Source organism: Ovis aries, chromosome 3 (assembly GCF_016772045.2).
Source record: "Ovis aries strain OAR_USU_Benz2616 breed Rambouillet chromosome 3, ARS-UI_Ramb_v3.0, whole genome shotgun sequence".
In the NCBI taxonomy this organism is placed as follows: domain Eukaryota; kingdom Metazoa; phylum Chordata; class Mammalia; order Artiodactyla; family Bovidae; genus Ovis; species Ovis aries.
The window spans coordinates 149,798,883-149,819,422 of NC_056056.1; the positions used below are offsets into that span (position 1 = coordinate 149,798,883).

At 42.4% G+C, this 20,540-nt stretch overlaps 1 protein-coding gene across 3 annotated transcripts in view; it reads right to left on the reverse strand.

Annotated features, from left to right (window-relative positions):
• Positions 1-1,881: 1,881 nt before the first annotated feature.
• Positions 1,882-20,540, reverse strand: part of MYRFL (myelin regulatory factor like) — a 121,404-nt gene continuing 102,745 nt past the window's right edge. For 2 of the 3 annotated variants that reach the window (XM_060412793.1, XM_027967457.2), the window contains 9 exons: positions 18,645-18,719; positions 18,512-18,564; positions 18,211-18,390; positions 9,269-9,328; positions 8,532-8,619; positions 6,191-6,265; positions 3,200-3,320; positions 2,836-2,910; positions 1,882-2,549 (listed from right to left, as the gene is read on the reverse strand). In XM_060412793.1, the coding sequence (XP_060268776.1) occupies positions 2,463-2,549; positions 2,836-2,910; positions 3,200-3,320; positions 6,191-6,265; positions 8,532-8,619; positions 9,269-9,328; positions 18,211-18,390; positions 18,512-18,564; positions 18,645-18,719 (814 nt within the window). In that variant the 3' untranslated portion in view covers positions 1,882-2,462. The other variant, XM_042246922.2, reaches the window with a different exon arrangement.

A 20,540-nucleotide genomic window follows, 5' to 3' on the forward strand; every position in this document is an offset into this window, starting at 1 on the left:
CTGTAGATTAGTATTTCCCCTGTACCCCCTCTCTGAGTTTGATTAAATTGCTAGGGTGACTCACAGAACTCAGAGAAACATTTTACTTACTAGATTATGTGTTATAAAAGAATGTAACTCAGGAACAGCCAGATGGAAGAGATATCCAGAGTAAGGTGCAGGGAAAGGGTGTCTTCTCCCCAAATACCCATATGTTCACTGACCCATAAGCTCTCTGAACTCCATCTTTTTGGATTTTTATGGAGGATTCATTCCATAGGCATGGTTAATTAAATTATGCCACTTGTGATTAAAATCAACCTCCAGCCCCTCATTCCTCCCCAGAGATCATAGGTGATGCTGGAAGTTCAAATCTTCTAATCACGTGATTGGTTGTCCTGGTAACCAGCCTTCATCCTTTGGTGCCATGTAGATGTCACCCCATTGACAAAACCAAAGACACCTTTATCTCTCTCAGCACTTAGGGAACTCCAAAGGTTTTAGGAGCTCTGTGCCAGGAACAAGACATAAAAATCAAATATACATTTCTTATTATAAATTATAGTATCACAGATGCCAACAGTAAGATAAGGGAAGGCCAATCATTCAACAGCCCCATTACCTGAAACTAGAGTGACTTGAACCTCCATGTCCTAAAACAGCATATTAATGAAAAATCTGAGGTATACGGAGGTCAACAGACAAGAAGATGATCCCCACTGAAAGACAGTTTGTTACAATTCCCAAGGGGAAGGGATATGACACTAGGGAGCACCAGGGTCAGTCAGGAAGAGGAAGGAGAGGGAGGAACTGTGGGCAAAAGCCTTTATGGTCATTTCCATGGAAGAAACAGGTGAGGCAGGGGAGACAGGCTTAGAATCTGCTAGTGTGAGTACTTTCAGCAGGCTCTGGGCAAAAGGGGCTGTCCCTAGGTGTCCATAGCCCTGGAGCAATCAGGGCAGGGGGATAGTAGTCCCAAATATGAGAACTTGATAAAGGAGGTGGTTGGGGGTGGGGGCTCTGGGTTGGCTGGTTGGTATTTGAAAATCATTGGTGGGCAAGTTTACTATCTCTAGGACTAGCCTAAATCTAGGAGCTAGAATCCCATGAGGGTCAGCAAGACCCTAAGATATCAAAACATCAGCAAACAGAAAATAAAAGATACGTAGTTAGTACACTCTAGCTAGAGGATCTCCAGCTCTTCTAAGTTGGGAAGGGCATTCAAATCTACCCATAAGCTAAGTAGAAGTATCCCAAGCTAATTCAGCTGTAAACAATGGAGATGGGTCTTAATGCCCTGTACGAGAACCTCTTACATGTAGAGGAAGAACAATAAAAACAAGGCAATGTGTCTCTCCTCCTGCCCTGCAGATAGGTTCATGTATACCATTTCTCTAGATTCCATATCTATGTGGCAATATACAATATTTGTTTTTCTCTATGTGACTAACTTCACTCTGTATAACAGATTTTAGGTCCATCCTCATCCCTACAAATGACCCAATTTCATGCCTTTTTATGACTGAGTTATATTCCATTGTATATATGTACCATGTCTTCTTTATCCATTCATCTGTGATGACCTAGAGGGGTGGGATGGGAGGGTGGGGGGGGGAAGCGCAAGAGGAAGGAGAGATATGTATGCATATAGCTGATTCACACTGTTGTTCAGCAGGAACTAAAACACCATTGTGAAGCAATTATACTCCAAAAAATAAAAATAAAAGAATTTTTAAAATAACAAAAGCTTAAATATTGGTAATGACAACTGAAAGATCAAATGCAACTATCTGAGCCTAGACTGTCTGGGTTAATTTAAAGGACTTGCCGCAAGCCAGTGCTTCCCAAGAGGACATAAAATTTAGCACCCATCAACCATTACAAATTAACATTACAAAGATATCATTTTTTTAAAATCCAGTTTATTAGCAAGTTACAGTCTCTACACTAGCGTATGTAGTTCAAGTGCCCGCACACACATACACACATAGTAATAGCTTGCCTAAATGTGAGCTCAGCATCAGATACCACCCACCCCTCCCCCAACACACACCAAACCACAGATTCTCAAGAGTCTGTGTTCAGTGGGTCCAAGTTGACATGGCTCAAATGGGTCTTTTGTTTTCCTCAAAAGCAATGAGATATATGAAGACAAAGTAAAGCCAAACCTGCCCATTTTGACTTCACAGCTTCCTTAGGAACAGAAGCAGTATTTTCAAATCCAACAGTGCTGTTTACTCCAGGAAATGTTTTCCTCATAGTCACGGCAAAATCAAACACCACAGTATCTCAAATCCAGCAAACACTTTATTCTCCTCACTAATGTCTCAAAACCTTTGGTAGCCAAAGGCTGGAAAAAGCCCTTTGGCAATAAACGTGAATGTTTTACAACGGGTAGAGAGAAGTTGCAAGAGGATAAAAGTTTCTGTTAACTGCATTGGAGTACTTTTCTTTGGTAGAGTCCCCAAATAAACTTGAATAAATTATACACAATGTCGATAGAAGTAAAAGAAGTAGTCTGTAAAGAATTTCCCGGCAAAATAAGGGTCCGTTGAACAGTCAGCTAAGTCCTGTCAGAAGGGGAGTGGAGGGAGAGAATGATTAACATAAGAATTAGTTGTAATTAAAATTATCTACTTATCTGTTTGGAAAAGGAAATGGCAACCCACTCCACTATTCTTCTCTGGGAAATCCCATGGACAGAGGAGCCAGGTGGGCTACAGTCCATGGGGTCTTAAGAGTCGACACAACTTAGTGGTTAAACCACCACCACCACCATTTACCTCTCTATTTATTTAATGGTCCATTTCTTTCTCACTGAAGAGAAAAAAAAAAAAAGAGAGAGAGAGAGCTTACCGGTGCAGCTACCCGGAAATGGTACCCACTGTCGAAGAGTGGTGCTACAGGGAGGCTCCAAATGTGCTGAAATCCCTAAAAGATGAATGAAAGAGACACCCATCACATAACTACATTTTACTCTTCGCTGGAAAAAGCCCAGGCTGAAAAGCATTCCCACAGCTTTTGATGGTGTTGCTGGAGAAGTCTGCAGCTTCCAAAGGAGGCACAGAAGATGCTGAACCAAATCCTGTGACCAGAGTCAGCAAAGGGAAACACTGACATGTGACTCATGGCATCTCTTTCTTCGTGAGGATCAGAGGCTGTGCCACCATTATAGATGCGCTTCTGGAATGCAGAATGCCGAGGAGCTGGAAACTGTTACCTGTGTCATCTCCTGGGAGACTTCCTGTTGACTTTCCATCCCTTTGGCCTCAATTTTACTACGGAAACACATATTTCCAAGGGTGAACTTGCACTGAAAGACTATCAGCGGCTCTGTTGTGCTTCAAGAGACAAAGGGAAGAAACGGCAAATGGAAAAGCAGTTATCAGCGCCCACAGGCTACACCTTGAGAAGAAGAGGGGCTTATGGGAACTTAACTTTGAAATCCATTCAAACTTCCAAATAAGCCTGTTATTACACGAAACTCATGAATGCCAATATACTAGTTCACATCTCATTATAATAGAAAGAAACTCAATCTCAGATCACTACTATTGTCGACTAAATGCTGGTGTCCCCCACCCCCCAAATTCGTATGTTTAAATCCTAACCTCCAATATGATGGTGTTAGGAGGTAGAGCCTTAAGGAAGTGACAGATCCTGATGGTGAAACCCTGATGAGTGGGGTTAACGCCCTCATGAAAAGGACCCCAGAAAGCCCTCTGACCCCTTCTGCCATGTGAGGACATGGAAGACGGCTACTTATCAACCAGGAAGTGGGCTCTCATCCTATATCAAATCTGCCAGTGCCTTGATCTTGGACTTCCCAGGCTCCAGAACTATGAGAAACGAATGTCCGTGGTTTAAGCCACCCAGCATTGCATCGTAGACTGGAACTGACTAAAACTAAAACTGAGGTAACATACGACAGTCCTGAAAATCTAGTGTCCTGACTTAAGCCACTTCAGCATTAGAACTTCTTCTCTCCATAGATTTTAAAAATAATTTTGAGGTATGTCCCTTGTCTTTTCACTGGCAGCTGAATTTGCTTTCATCTGACATTTCCAGGATTTGAAATTCTGCAAACTTCTGGTCTGGATACGTCTCATTTGAATCAGAGAGGCAGACAACACAGGTATGGGTGTGGGGAGAGCCCCATTAGGAATTATCAGTCCTTATCCCTGGTGGCTCAGAGGTTAAAGCATCTGCCTGCAATGTGGGAGACCTGGGTTCAATCCCTGGGTCGGGAAGATTCCCCTGGAGAAAAAAATGGCAACCCACTCCAGTATTCTTGCCTGGAGAATCCCATGGACGGAGGAGCCTGGTGGGCTACAGTCCACAGGGTTGCAAAGGGTGGGACACAACTGAGCAACTTCACTTTCAAAGCTATCAGAGTGGAAGGCCTGTCAGAAAGAATGGTTCTTCTCTAGAGGTTGGCCCGGGAATCATCATCAGGAGGTCGGCCCATCTCTGGGACAGCCTACAATCTTGGCTGAGTATATGTGTTACTTTTAGATCACCACTGTTAGAAAAAAAATGATTCCTAAAGCCTGATTTATTGCGGGAGAGCCAGTTTCAATCCCTGCGTCGAGAAGATCCCCTGGAGAAGGGAATGGCTACCCACTCCAGTATTCTTTCCTGGAGAATTCCATGGACACAAGTTATAGTCCATAAGGTTGCAAAGAGTTGATCATGACTGAGTGACTAACACCCACTTTTCAGTGGTTCAAGATGGCCTTCTGCCACTCCAAGGGATATACTACTTCAGCTTACTTCCTTCCACTGAAGCTAGGGACAAATGAGGAAATGCTGTCCCAGGCAGCTCAGAGAGTGCTAGAGAATAGTACACTTAGCTTTTGCCCTGCCTGGCAATATGGTGGATTCTGAGTCATGAAATTTTAGCTGCTTGAAAAAAGACCATTTCAAGGCAAGCAGTTGGCTTGTGTTATTAGCTCATTGTAGAAGCAAAGTTGATGAAAGAAGGAGTATGAAGTCTGAGTGAAACAGAGGAAGAGGCCAGAGAGGAGTGGGAGGAAACGATGGAGGAAGAATAACAGAGCTGGGGAAGCAGAGGGAGAGAGGGGAGGGCAGAGGAAAGGGAAAGAAAGGGAGAAAGGAGAGAGAGGGGAATGCGGAAGGGACAGAGGAGAAACTAACATCAAGAGACGCAAACGCCATCTTCATGGTGAGTACCTCACTTCATAACGTCCACGGTAGTCTTCTAAAGCACCATGATTATTCAAAATAGCTGATAAAATAGATTCGAGTTTTGTGATTTTGGAGGAAAGGTAGTCATAATGTGAAGTGCCTGCTGTGTGCCAGGACGGGGCAATGTTCTTACGGGTCTCACCTCACTGGGGAGGCAGGAAAGTGATGGTCGAATGGAAGGGCTGATTGGAAGCCCATCTCCACCACTTATTTGCTCTTTCAGGACAAGCTTTTTGACCTCTCTAAACTAAGTGCTCCCATCTGCAAAATATAAACTAGAAAAAAACACCAACCTCAGAGGGTTGTTGTGAGGACTATATGACCCAGTAGTAAAGTGTAGAGTGTCTGGCATATAGTCTGTGCTCAGCAAATGGTAGTAATTAATTTTGCTATTATTATCACTGATTCTCACAGAGGCTCTCCATGTTATGGTATAATGTCAAATTCATCTTATAGATGAATAAACAGGAGTTCAGTGAGGATAAGTGGTTTTTCCAAGATTACAGAATTAATAAGTGATGGGGACAAAATCTGAACCCCAGTCTGCCCAGCTCCAAACTCTGACTCCATTTTTTAACTCCCCTGGGGGGAAGTAGATGGTGTCTGCATCAGCATTGCTCCCAGGAGCTCACAGAAATGTGCAGCCCCCTCGTCCAGGGAACATGCTATTACTCTAGCTCCCACCCCCATTCAAAGGGACACAGCCAAGGGCAGTCGGCAGCCTGAGAACATCAAATCCAAGGTCAGGCTCACTTTGCAGGTGTGAGCATACAGCCCAGAGCCTTTCTATCCCTTGGAAGAAGCTTGGAAGGCCCCAGGCTTCATTTTGAAAATCCCTCCCTCAAACTGGCCCACCTCTCAACCCAATTGTTGTTCTTTAACTGAAAACTTTCTACCTCCTAAAGTATTAATAAAATTGTGAAGGAAACTCAGGCTTGGTATTCAGATAATAAAAACATAATTATATTAAAAACAGAATTATCTTTTACAGCTATGAACTTACTTGATTTCCAGAGAGAATTTGACATTTGTAGGTGTGTACTTATTAACAGGAATATGGTAATAGTAATTTCCAGACCTAATTAAGGGAAAAAATAAAATCACAAATCAAAATATGCAGGGAAGGATTCAGTCTTTTTTCTATTTTTGTATACTACATAAACTGTGAAATAGTCTATTATATGTGATAGATATAGAAAATCAAGTTTAACATGGCATAGTTTCATGTTTTTCAGAGATATACCTGTCAAATTTCAAAGTGATCTCTTTCAGATTCAAACTCTATCAAATATACCACAAACAGATTCATGGTTTCTTAGAATACACAGAAGAAATGATGGAAAGTCAAATCCTCAACCAAATGCACAAAACTAAACCAATAGGAAATGACTTCAACTTCCCTTAAGGAGACAGAGATTTCAGAAAACAAATGAGGCAAAGGCCTCAAACTTAGTCCCTCTGGAAAGAACTGGAAATAATAACTACCAGCTTTGATACAGTAAATCACTCCCTTTTAGACAACATCAGCAGGAAATGCCAGGTACTTTCAAAAATGGAATCAAGTAAAATTATTACAGTCCTAATTATCATTGAGTAATGGAGAAAACCACAGGATAGAAATGCTTATACAGGGATTCCTCCTACCCTTGGGGAGGGATGGTTGGGGAAAAGGGGGAGTTCCTTTGATTCATATTGCAATGAAAACTCAAGCAAAAAGGCACATTATATCTAATACAAGTTCTTATGACTTTCCTATCCCTTTAATTATATACAGAAATAAAACCAGATAAATGGGGGAAAGGGCCAGTCATTTTAAATTCTCTTTAATGAATACTAAACTGAGTTGTTACAAATGAGAAAGCAAAACTAAAAGCAACAGATGTGAATTGGGACCAGGAGGACTTTGTCCTCCTAGAGGAAGCTTAGATAAATACAAGTCATTTCCTGCTATGTGCCTCCCAGTATCTGCGTGCTTCCCTGAAACTCAATTACTAGGTAGTAAATATGCTCATCTTACAGATGGGAAACAGGTACACAAGGAGAATGGACTTCTTGTCAGTTGGAATTTGAACCCAAATCATCTTACTGTTCATCATCACATCATTCTACCAAACCAATTAATGTCTGTCTCTGACTTGTTCAGGCTCACTGAACCTCAAGTTCTTTAACTTCAAAATGGGGATAAGTAATACCAACCTTGTGTGATTTTGTGAGAATTCAATGAGATAATGAATGTAAAGGTCATAAACAAATAATAAAGTGTCATACAGGTTATTTTCAAAAATCAGGTCCAGGAAATTCCCCAGTGGTCCAGTGGTTAGGATGCCCGAACTCTCACTACATGGGTTCAATCCCTGGTCGGGGAACTAAGATCCTACAAGCTGTGTGGCACAGCCAAAAATGAAAAAAATATATATATATATAAATGTTTTTATAAAAGTCAGGACCATCAGCCTGAAGACTAAGCTATATCAAGCTTAAAAAGAAATAAGGCTGAGAGGACTTCCCTGGTGGTCCAGTGGATAAGATCCACCTGCCAGTGCAGGGGACATGTGTTCAACTACTGGTCCGTGAAGGTTCCGTACGTGACAGAGCACCTGAGCCTGTGTGCCACAACCACTCAGCCCACACGCTGTAACTCCTGAAGACTAAGCACCTAGAGCCTGTGGTCTGCAAAATATGCAGCCTTGCCTGTAGGCTGAAATATGAGCAGGCTTAACTAAACCAGTGAATACTTATCAAATAAAGCCTCTCCATTCTTAATACCTTCAACTTGCATATTGTGTTTACTGAAGCTTCTGTGCTTGCCCTCTATGCTTCTAGATTCATCCTTACCTTGATGCATATGATACACAAGAGATGAACGTTGCTGTGAACTTCTGCAATGCCTAGATTTTTTTCCTCTTAACTGAAAAGGTTAGGATACGCTCTGTTTTTTCAGCATTTAAAATAATGATATCCCTTGTTATTAAAATATATAAATGTCAGCTCACTCGTAACTCAGAGCCATCAGTAATAATGTCTTCCTTTTCTATAAAATTAACTAACAGCTCTGTGCCTATGGTATGTGGCCTCCGAAAGCTGCCCCCTAAGCTTTTTGCTCTGGACTTACCCATTAAACCAGGAGATTTTAATCTTTGGAGCCATGGCTTATTGACATTTGCTAATACCAACCATTTTACGATTCCCTCGTCCACCATGTAACAAATGTGTTTTCCACTTGAGGAGCCATGTAAGCACACATCGATTTTGCCATGTAACATCAGCTTTCATTCCAATCTCCAAAGCCCTGAGCCCTGAGTAAATTCCAGAAACAATGGGAGATAGTGGGGAGGCTTACACACCCGCACTGGAGGCTTCTACTGCAATACCGCTGATCTATTATTTGCTGGATTTCCATAATCTGAATAGAACTGATGGTTGTATCAATCCCTGAATTGAGAAGAAATAAAGAAAGTAAACTCTTCTGCAGAGGAAAAGAGCATTGTGCTCCAGTGCAGGCTCCAAATTACCGAATGTGAAATAAGAGTTTTCTAGATAAATAGATTCCATTTGCATTCAAATGAGATAAAAAGAGAAGGGGAGAAGGCTTTTGTTGCTGTTAGGGTATATTTTAAGAAAACTGAAAAAATAAAATAAAACCCAAGCTCCAATAGATAGCCCCATAACATCCAAAAGAGAACCTGGATCATTGAAGTCCTACTAAGTTGAAATTTATTGAAAATGGACAGTGCAATGGGACATGTGATCTGGCCAATAAAGAAAGATATATTTTTTCAAGAAAACAGAAAATCAACTAAAAACTTAGCAGAAGAATAGGAGAGCAGGAAGTTCAAATAAATTATTAAAGATCAACCACAATGAAGATCAACCACAAATGCCTAGCAATATGCAACCATTACCAGCGCTTCCTTAATAGTTAGGTTGCCATTGATTACAAAACAATGTAATCCCCACAGGCGTTTGGGGCGGAGTGCAGCCTCTGTCCCTGTGCCTCTCTCCAGTGTCACTTTCGTAGCTTGTTCTTACTAGGCTTCGCTCCACAAAGCCAAAGAAGAGGGTCACTTCAATCTGAACTTACAATCACTCCTCCAGTCGATGTTGGTTTGTGCCTCTGCTGCCAAGAATGATGCGCTTCTGCCTGTTGAAGAGGAAAGTGTCTGTCAGTCTTAAAGCTTGTTCAGGATGAGAAGAAACCCAGCGTGTGCCCTAGCTTGTCAGTCAGTCGAATCTTTCTCCACCCTTTCTCTCTCTCACTTTTCAACCCATCACATCCCTATGCCACTATTTGTTTGTTTGCTTTAATCGATGTGACTGTGCCAAGTCTTAGTTGCAGCATGTGGGATCTAGCTCCCTGACCAGGGATCAAACCTGGGCCCCGTGCACCGGGAGCATGGAATCTTAACCTCTGGGCCACCAGGGAAGTGCTCCCTATGCCATTTCTTACAGATCTGGCTTATTGTCACCCTTCTCCAAAAAGCCACCTGTTTTGGAATGAATTAAAATCCTCCAAATTTTCGCACATGTAGCCCTAACCTCTGGTACCTCAGAGAGTGACTGTGTTTGGAGCTGGGCCTTTAAAGTAATAATTACATCAAAGTGAAGCTGTTAGGATGGGCCTTCATTCAATTTGTGTGGCAGTTTTATAACAAGAGGAGATTAAGACACGAAAAGCCTTGTGTGTATGGAGGAGAACATTTGCAAGGAAGCAGAGAGAAGGCATCTCTCTACACCCAACTGTGAGCTTCTGGAACACGGCCTCTTGTTCACTGTTATATTCCCACATTCGACAAGGCCACACTCAGCTGTGATGCTCAGTACATAACTGTGGAAGGATAGAAGGGGGGACGTCAAGAAAGAGGGAGGAAGAGAGAAGAGAAAGCCAACTGTGTATCTTCTTTGAGCCCAGGAGTGGGACTTCAAGGAATCAGACCTGGTAACCCTTGAATCTTGGACTTCTAGGCTCCAGAACTGTGAGAAAATAACTTTCTGTTGTTTAAGTCACCTAGTCTATGGCATTTTATTTTGGCAGCTCCAGCCAGCTAAGACACCATCCTGAATCAGATCACTGCAGCTCAGAGCTCCAGCCTTTCCAGTGAAGGGTGTATTATTATTATGCTGTAGTGTGTATTATTACTGAATCCTCAAAGTGGTGACCAGTTAGTGATATCTTCTCTATCACTGTACCAGTGGGCTATTATCTCTGTTTTGTTACTTAACTTTCATGTATTTTTGGCCTTTCTCAACACCTCCAGGGCTTCCCTGGCGGTCCAGCAGTTAAGACTCTCGCTTCCACTGCAGTGAGCATGGGTTTGATCCCTGGTCAGGGGAACTAAGATCCCATGTACTGAGTGGGGCAGTCAAAGAAAAGAAAAGAAAAAAAAAGAACTCCAGAATAGGGGACCTTTATTAGCATTCTTTGAATTATCTATAACTCCAAGCATAATGTGATCCACACAGAAAAAAAAAGCGAGCTTAAGCTTCCCAGGTGGTGCTAATAGCAAAGAACCTGCCTGTCAATGCAGGAGATATAAGAGACACAGGTTTGATCCCTGGTTTGGGAAGATCCTCTGAAGGAGGGCATGGCGACTCACTCTAGTATCCTTGCCTGGAGAATCCCACAGACAGAAGAGCCTGTTGGGCTGCATTCCACAGGATCTCACAGTCAGACATGATTGAATGGACTCAGCACACACACAAAGTAAAAACTGAGCTGAAGTCATCTGAGAAGAAGAATCAAATCACTGCTGTGGGGCCAGAGTTTACTGATGGGGAAGGAAGCCAGGGGAGTAGTTATGATCGTCAGAGCCAAAAAGGCATTTTAAAAGCAATTTTGAAAAGGTAACCATTCAGATAATAGTTGTTAAGGCTGTGGAAAAAAAAGTGTATTTTTTAAAGTGGATTGTGAAAGCCATCATTTAGTGAGTTGCTAAGCTAACCTCACAAAAGAATTTTAAAGTGTTTTCAATAATTTCTTTAAATTTGCAGATTTTTTTGAGTAAATGTCCTCTTTATTGCAGTCCTTTATTTGCATTAAGTAATATCTATGTTTTTCAGTATAATTTTGGGCAAAACACAAAGACATTAACCTTATTTAACAAGAGATATAAGTTAATACAACATGTTCTGCTTTCATGGGAATGAAAAAGAAATAAGATGTGAATGTATGAAATTTCAGGAGAGAAAGCAAAGCTACTGTGTATTCCTGAGTGTCTCTGCCTGTCCTGGTTAGTACTTCTTACATGAAGTGGAATGGCTGGTTTACTTATCCAGTCACCCAACTGTGAGCTTTTGGAACACTGCCTCTCACTCATTGTTGTATTCCCACATTCGACAATGCCAGTCTCATCTGCGGTGCTCAATACATATTTGCGGAAGGATAGGAGGGACGTCAAGAAAGAGGGAGGAAGAGAGAAGAGAAAGCCAACCATGTCTCCTGTAGAGAAATGTTTTCTCTTCTGCATTCAAAGGAGAAACCCCCAGGGGCTGGGTGCAGAGGGATGCTGGGGGTAGATGAGGAAGCTGGACTTTTTCATCTCATTAGCAAGTGGGAGTGAGACAACTGGAAGGCAAGGCCAATTTGCTGAGAGTCTTCCCCAGTGCGATACTTCTCTTTAAGAAGAAATGGACCTTAATATATACTGACTTTCTAGAAAATTGAATATTTATTTCCCTTTACATATAAATATATGTGCTGTCTAAAAAGCCTCAAGATTACTTGGATTCCAGCTCTTCAAATAATAATTTTCAAGCACATGTTTCCTGCTATGAGTTTTGTTTAGGATTACTTCCACAGAAGGCTAATTTACAAGGCAAATGAGGCATAAAGAGAAGGGGAAACCAGACTTATGTATCCTGTTTTTTTCCTTACCTTTTATTCTATTTTCCTGCTGAATTTGCAGGAAAACAGCTCATTTATAAAGTCTGGCAGCCGAACTACAGAGTTGCCTTATTTTATACAGAAGCGTGTTTCCACATTCCTGGAGACATAGAACCCTAGAATAGGATTTAGCTTCTGACGGGATAAGGTATTTTTTAATGGCAATAAAAGGGTGAAGTTCAGCTTGCAGCTTAGAATTATGAAAATGGCTTTTCAAAAGCAAGATTGGAACTAAGAAATGTTGTCTCCTATAAAACACCTCTACTTTGTCACTTTTCTGAGGCAAAACTGTTCAATTCTGAAAGACTGGCTATTGGAAAACTATAAATTCTCCTGTAGTCATACAGCAGTAGCTCTCGTTTTATAAGAGCCTTCTAGCAATATTCCCTATAAACTTAATATACATTCCCAATGGTTTTCATCATAGAGTTGGAGAGGTATTTCACAATCAGCAGATGAGATCTCCCCATAAGCTAAATTAGAAACTTCTGGAGAAGAAAGATTTAAGATGGTGTCCAACCAAAGCATATCCTGTTGTGGTAGAATGTGTATATTGCATTACTTGTAAATCCGTACTGATGGCTGAGTCCCAGTACAGCATCTTGGATACCTTTCTCTTCCCTGATTGAAATAGACTCAGGCCAAGAAAAAGTCAATAAGCCCAACCAATCCATGACTGAGTCCTTTAACACAGGGAAACATTTTCTTTCAACCACTGGCTCATCTCAGACCTGGTCTCCAAATCAAAGTAAGCATGACTTACAGATGTTTCTTGCTGTGTGAGATTTTTAAAAACTTTACCAAATCTCCTAAAACCTATATAATTCTGTTGGTGCTTTTTGCCATAGGCGCTTAACTTTTCAATATCTAATTCTGTTGCCTATTTAAATCTTTATTAGTTCCATAGATTAAAGTCTACTCCATCATACTCAGTTCCTCAGAAATAAGTTGAATATTTTGAAGTACCTGCTTTCCACTTGTTAGTTTTACTCAAACCTTTTATTAAGTATGGGAAGAGGGGGTATAACCTTTCTGAGACACTTAAAGCAATCAACTCAGGCCCAAAGGAAGAATAATGGCTTGAGCTCAACATGTCATAAAAATGTTAATTTCCTTTTGTTTATTTTACTAGTATTCTTACTCTTCAGAAAGGAGGCTCGTAAGTGTCTTATGGGGCTTGGTAAACTATGAGATATTACTCCACATCCTACTGAAGGTTATTCTACATTTTTTTTAATTGAAAAATGTATTTGTAAATTTGTAGTTGGTCTAAATGCCCCAGAAACACCTGGTTGAAACAAATATTTGCCTGACTTTCTCCGCTGTTGGATTTAGAAACATGGTGCCCTGGACAGAGTGGGGAGATGGAACATCAGCAGGGGGGGAAATACCTTTCTTCAGACCCCCAAAAATATCCTGAAGTGGGAACGACATCTCAATGGCTATAGGCACACAATGGGATACTACTACTACTACTAAGTCACTTCAGTTGTGCCTGACTCTGTGCGACCCCATAGACGGCAGCCCACCAGGCTCTGCTGTCCCTGGGATTCTCAAGGCAAGAACACTGGAGTGGGTTGCCATTTCCTTCTCCAATGCATGAAAGTGAAAAGTGAAGTCGCTCAGTCGTGTCCGACTCTTCAGGACCCCATGGACTGCAGCCCACCAGGCTCCTCCATCCAAGGGATTTTCCAGGCAAGAGTACTGGAGTGGGTTGCCATGGGATACTGCTGCTGCTGCTAAGTCGCTTCAGTCGTGTCCAACTCTGTGCGACCCTATAGACAGCAGCCCACCAGGCTCTGCTGTCTCTGGGATTCTCCAGGCAAGAACACTGGAGTGGGTTGCCATTTCCTTCTCCAATGCATGAAAGTGAAAAGTGAAAGTGAAGTCGCTCAGTCATGTCCAACTCTTAGCGACCCCATGGACTGCAGCCCACCAGGCTCCTCCATCCATGGGATTTTCCAGGCAAGAGTACTGGAGTGGGGTGCCATGGGATACTGCTCAGCCATAATAAGAATAAAGTAGTGCCGTTTGCGGCAACATGGATGGACCTAGAGAGGATCATACTAAGTGAAGTAAGCCAGGAAGAGAAAGACAAATACCGTGTGATGCCACTTAAATGTGGAATCTAGAAAGATGACACAAATGAACTTACTCACGAAAGAGACTCTTAGACATAGAAAACAAACTTACAGTTACCAAAGGGGAAAAGGGAGGAAAGGGGAGAAGAGATAAATTAGGAGACTGGGGTGAAAATACACACATTACTATATATAAAACAGATAGCCAACAAGGACCTCCTATACAGCACAGAAAGCTATAGTCAGTATCTTATAACAACATACAGTGGAAAATAATCTGGAAATTATATATATATATTATATGTATATTTCATATATATATATGTAACTCAATCATTTTGCCGCACACCTGAAACTAACACAATCTTGTGAATCAACTGCAGTGGTAGCAGTGTTAGTCGCTCAGTCATGTCCAACTCTTTGCGACCCCATGGACTGTAGCCCACCAGATTTCTCTGTTCAAGGGATTCTCCAGGCAAGAATACTGGAGTGGGTTGCCATTTCCTTCTCCAGGGGATATTCCCGACCCAGGGATCGAACCCATGTCTCCTGTGTCTCTGGCATTGCAGGTAGATTCTTTACCATCTGAGCCACTAGGGAAGACCTAATTACCTGTATTTTCCTAATTTTTTTTTTTAATGGCTATAGGCAAAGGGGAGGAGGCATAGGGAGCTGAAATTGCTTTCTAGAACCACAGAATAGACACTTTCTGCATCTTCTGGAGTTGATCTCAGGTAGATGCACACACAAGCCCAAATAAACAAAGGTTGAATGGTGGAGATGGGCACCTAGATATCGATTTCAACTTTACTCGTGATTCACAGCAGAATCTTAAGAAAAGTGCTAAGCTTCTGTTCCATCAGCAGTAAAATGGATAAGCTGGTACAAATCAGAGATCCTCCTGACCTGGGGACTTTGGAACCCCAGGTGACTGCATAAAGGGGTCTGTGGTATTGGTTGTGAACTTAAAAAGTAACATCTCTCCCATAGATATATACCGTTTTTCAAATGTTGCTGTTAGATTAACAAAAACAATTCATTTGAAAGCTTAACTGAACTTACATTCTCCCTCTATATATTAATACTTTTTCAGTCAAATAATTGTAAAAGCATAATGGATTCATAATCTCAGGGTTAAAAAATCAGGGCACCACTGGAGTAGCTGCTCTGTGACCTTCTATAACTCTAAATCCCCCAGAGTTTTCAAGTTTCCTGAAGGTGATAGTAAACAGAACATTTCAATCCTTTCCATTTTTTTTCTCAAGTGGAAAGAGAGAAGAGGAAACAGTTGCCCAGGGTGTCAGAGAACTTGATAAAGCAGAACTTCAACTCCATTCTTAGCCAGAGAAGTTGACTGCTGTGTCTAGGAGGACACAGCCAGACGCCTGGGGCAGATCTTCTCTCCAGGAGGCTCTCCAGTGTTTCTCGTCACTATGGAAATATAAGGTGAGCAGATAGTCATTGGGCCAGAGCAGAGAGCAGCAAATCTTCATCTGATTTGATAAGGTCTGTTCTTCCCAATCTCCCCTTGATGGGAAGAGATGGTGGCTATAGGAGTGAATTTGCACAGAAGTCAAAAAACCTTTTTGGAAGTGAAGATCAGGCCAGTGTCCAACCTCTTCCTGTTCAGAATCCATGATTATCTACCTCACATGAGTGAGATGGTCTCATCTGAGCACTGCTCTCAGAAAAGGACACCAAGTGTCCCCAAGGTAAACTCCCACAGTAAGGGAAAATTGACCAGCCACAAGGTTCCATGTGTTCTAAACAAGAGATGAAGGTTCTGGGGGATTTTTGTGACAGTAATGGATTTTTCCATATTTAAAACCATTGAGGATGTGATGACTGAAATTAATTTCTTTCTTTAAAATGAACTTTTATCTTCATTGTAAAGTGATGCATCTGTTTCCAAGTTCAATCAAAAACTGCTTTCATGAGAGAATCAGTATAAACATTGCTTCCCGTAGCTTTGAGGAAAACTCTCTGTGCCTTAGCTCCCTTACTGGGGGAAAAAAGATCATAAAGCTGTCTATCTTTCAAGCTTTCAAGAACTACTTAGTCACGTAGACTACTTATGACGGTGCCTGGCCTACAGTAGTAATACCTCATAATATGGTGTTACTGATGATGGTGATAACAATGGTTTGTAGAAGCTATTTATTCAAGCTTCAAATATAAAATAATAGAGGAAATTACATGGCTGCCCCCAAACTTCAACTGTTGACCATAATAATGTCATTCATAATTTGGACTATTCAAAAATATTCTGGTTCATCTTCTCCCAGGCATGTGTAGGTCTGCACTTCACCAAATACTTTTAAATTAGACATAACTAATGTCACTTGCTTTGGCAAATAACATGTAAGCAGAAGTGACTTAGTGGAAGCCCCAACAGCCAGTGCACAATTTGCCCTGTTCTTTTGCCACCTCTGTAGAGATTCTGGAAATATGTACTGAGAAGGAGCTTCATCAGCTGAGTCCCGAATAGCACGATGTACACGATCCCTCTTTTGATCCACATTTGATATATAGAGTCAAATAAATTTTTGTCACATTAAGCATTGTGATTTGGGAGTTGTTACCACAGTATTCTAATTGATAAGTCACACTGATATGTATGTATTGTTATTATTAGCATAATCACCATTGTTATATTGGGCTTCCCTGGTGGTCCAGTCAGTAAAGAATCCCCACAATGCAGGAGACTTGGGTCAATCCCTGGGTCAGGAAAATCCCCCTGGAGAAGGGAATGGCTACCCATTCTGGTATTCTAGCCTGGAGAATCCCATGGACAGAGGAGTCTGGTGGGCTACAGTCCACGGGGTTGCAAAAGGTCAGACATGACTGAGTGATGCACGCATTACTATTTTAGACACTTGCTAATATGTGTGTATACAGAAGGAATTTCTGAAAAAAATAACTTACTATACATTTAGATGTGCAGTATTTGATCTTTCAGAGATAATTTTGTCCTTAATCAAGTTTCCATATTTTTTTTTTTTTTTTGCCCTTGTGGTATGTAGAATCTTAGTTCCCACATCACGGACTGGACCTGTGCCCCCTGCAGTGGAAGCATGGTGTCATAACTACTGGACCACCAGGGAATTCTCAGGTTTTTTAACATGAACATTCTGATACTAAAAGAACACCAGTATGTAGGGGTGTGTGCATGTGTGTGTGTGTGTGTGTTTGTCTATGTCCCAAGAAGATAACCTGAAAGTGAAAGCTTTTTTTCATGGACTTAAAGCTTACCCTGAACTCATTAGAATCTTCAAAGCCATTTACATCCTGTCACACTTGGTTTAGATAGAGAGCCCAGATGCTAGATCACATTTTAAGCTCCACCCATCTGCACATGATGACTTCACTTGTGCTACTGTTACTATCTTGTTTGGCAAAGAACAAATGAGACCCTTTCACATGAATCCACCAACACTTCAATATTTTGGGAATTCAATATTTTAAATGTAATCATTTGATGTGAAAGAAAGCTGAGCAATGAAAAATTGATGCTTCGGAACTGTGGTGTTGGAGAAGACTCTTGAGAGTCCCTTGGACTGCAAGGAGATCCAACCAGTCCATCCTAAAGGAAATCAGTCCTGAATAGTCATTGGAAGGACTGATGCTGAAGCTGAAACTCCAATACTTTCGGTACATGATTCAAAGAACTGACTCCTTGGAAAAGACCCTGATGCTGGGAAAGATTGAAGGCAGGAGGAGAAGGGGAAGACAGCGGGTGAGATGGTTGGATGACATCACGGACTCAATGGACATGAGTTTGAGTAAACTCCGGGAGTTGGTGATGGACAGGGAGGCCTGCAGGACAGGACGTACTGCAGTCAATGGGGTCACAAAGAGGCAGACACAACCGAGCAACTGAACTGAACTAAACTGAAATGATTGCAAGTTTGTGTATTTGTGTTTTTAAAGATCTTGCCACCCCTAACGGAGGAGTGGAACCATTATCTAGACTCATTAACAGTCTAACCAAGTAAACATTGGGAAGGGGAACAAACCCCTCAGATTCAAAGCACTAGTCGTTACCCTTTGGTTGTTCTTTACCTGCCCATGGCCCCTGGTGCAGCTCCTGCTCCTCCGACTGTCTTTGCATGGGGCTTGAGAGGCCGCTTCTTGTTCTCCAGATGGGGCAGCAGTAAGTCTGCTGACATGGCAGGATCTCACAGAAAGTGATCTCAGGTACTTGGAAGGAGGGCAGTGTGGTTGCCAGCGTTGTATTAGGTGCTGCAAAGCATCAGGCAGAGGGGAGGGAAGTGGCAAGGTTAACCTGAAAGGCTGGTTCTTCTGTTGACAATTCACATGAAACCCAGGCTGGGTTTGAAGGTGACCGATGCGGAGATCTTACCTGAGGGGGAAGCTGTGGAGGGCAGAGCTGGCTCCTGAGAGCTTGTGAGGTTGCTGGAGGAAGAGAACAAAACAGTTAACAAAAGGGGCCTTCAAGAATCCTCCCCAAAGGAAAACAAGATGGGAACTCTTACCCGGAAGGGGCACTTGGGGTACATCGGTCTTGATCTTTTAAGCTGAGTATGTAAAGGGAGATTATCGTCAAGCCACTGTTTAAAAAATGACAAAGGAAAGAGTTACGTGGCTGATTTGATTCCAGGTAAATCTCACAGAACCAGCTGCCAGAGATGTGCCCTCCCAGACCACTCAGATGAGCGAGCTGGGGGCGGGCGGCCATGGAAACCAGCACAGTTCTGCTTCTTTGCCCTGGTAAGAACAACCTCCCAGTCTTCCTGGAGCTCAGAGGCTCCTGGGGTAGGTGGAGCTGACGCATTTTTCCACAAGCAGCCCCCTGACGCTGGCAAGCTGTCTCAGAAGTGTCTGTCACTAGTGGAAGATTACAAGAGGAAGTGTGTCAAGCACTGGAGGAAGCCCTCTGCTCCTTGCAGGAAAAAGTCAGAGTAAAGTTCACATCCCCCAGTGGAGGCGGCTGCGTGGTGGTGCAGGGAGATGAAAGGCCACACAGATTTAGTCAGCGGTAGGTACCAATCCTTTTGGCCCCTTCTGACATCTTCCTGCAGCCTGTCTTTTGAGAGCGCAGTGCATCAAATTGGACAGAGGAAGGAAAAGCAGTGCCATAAAGTATCCATTTCCACTTTACGTGACTTCAAAATAATGAGTGTATCATTCCCCACAAAGATTGAAACTTATACATCCAAGTGGAGGCTTTCCTCAAAGATCCTGAGCTTTGGGAAGCTATTCCTAATACCACTCACACATCCTAACACTCAGCATCCTCCTCTCTGGGAGAGGGGGGGCAGTGACTGTAGACCTCTGCCATCCTACTGTGTGCGGACAGAAGGGGACCTCACGTGACCTCCTGCAGCTCGATGTCACATCTGGTTCCCTAGACTCAACTCCTCATTATTTCGTTCCCCAACAAAGGTAGTGGGTTTACCATCATTAAATACCTACAAAGAAATGTACCCCCCATTTTAATTCAGCTCACAGAGAAAGAATTCCCAGAGTTTTCTCCGAAGCAGCTGGTTACTACCCAGCGGGCACAGGGCTGCTTGGTAAAAGCCATGCTGAGCCCCAAAGATGCCGTCAGACAGAATCTGTTGTGTTGCCGTGGCAACTACTTGCTGTGGTCCAGTCTCCCTGACTTTGTTCTCCCACATTCCCCATTCTCTATCTCCCTACTATTAATCCTTAAATATGTTTTCTGATCCATCTGCCATCTGCGTCAATGCATGGCCCAGGCAGCTTCTAGGATCATACACCAAAATAGACATCTGCTTCTTTCTTTAGGGTTTTGACCCCTCTCGGATACACCACAGGCTGGAAACAAGCCTAACACCACCTATTTCTGGTCCTGGAGGTCAACAGCATTGGAATTCATAAGATCTGATGGGCACATTTAAAAAGCAGTCTCTTCATGTCAAAATTAGACTTCCTATACGCTTTGCATTTGGCTTTCATGGGAACCTGTGTCTCTAGAGAATGTTAAGCATGTCTGTGAAAGGTCAAGGTGCTCACTCTGTCCTGAACTGAAAATCCTAGCAGAAGACAAGTTCATTTAGGAGAGAGAAAAAAGTATACCAGCTTCTATGGAAATTCTATGTAGTGGTGTGAAAATACTTGGGTATGCTTCCCACAGTGGGCAGTAGCAGGGGAAAAGTTAAAATGCTGAGGGGAGAGAAGGGTACAGAGAGACCAACAATGTCTCCTATAACTAAGAAGTTGCCTTAGTTCAAGGAACCGGAAGCATCTTTGGGCCCATTGCTTACTTAGCCTCTGAGGATAATTGTCTCATCTGGGACATGGCCCAGGAGCTAGTCCTTTCCCACACTAACACAGCATTTTGGAGGGATAGATAAATACCCATTTTACCCTGTGAATGGTCAGACAGGAAACCAGAAGGCAGGGAA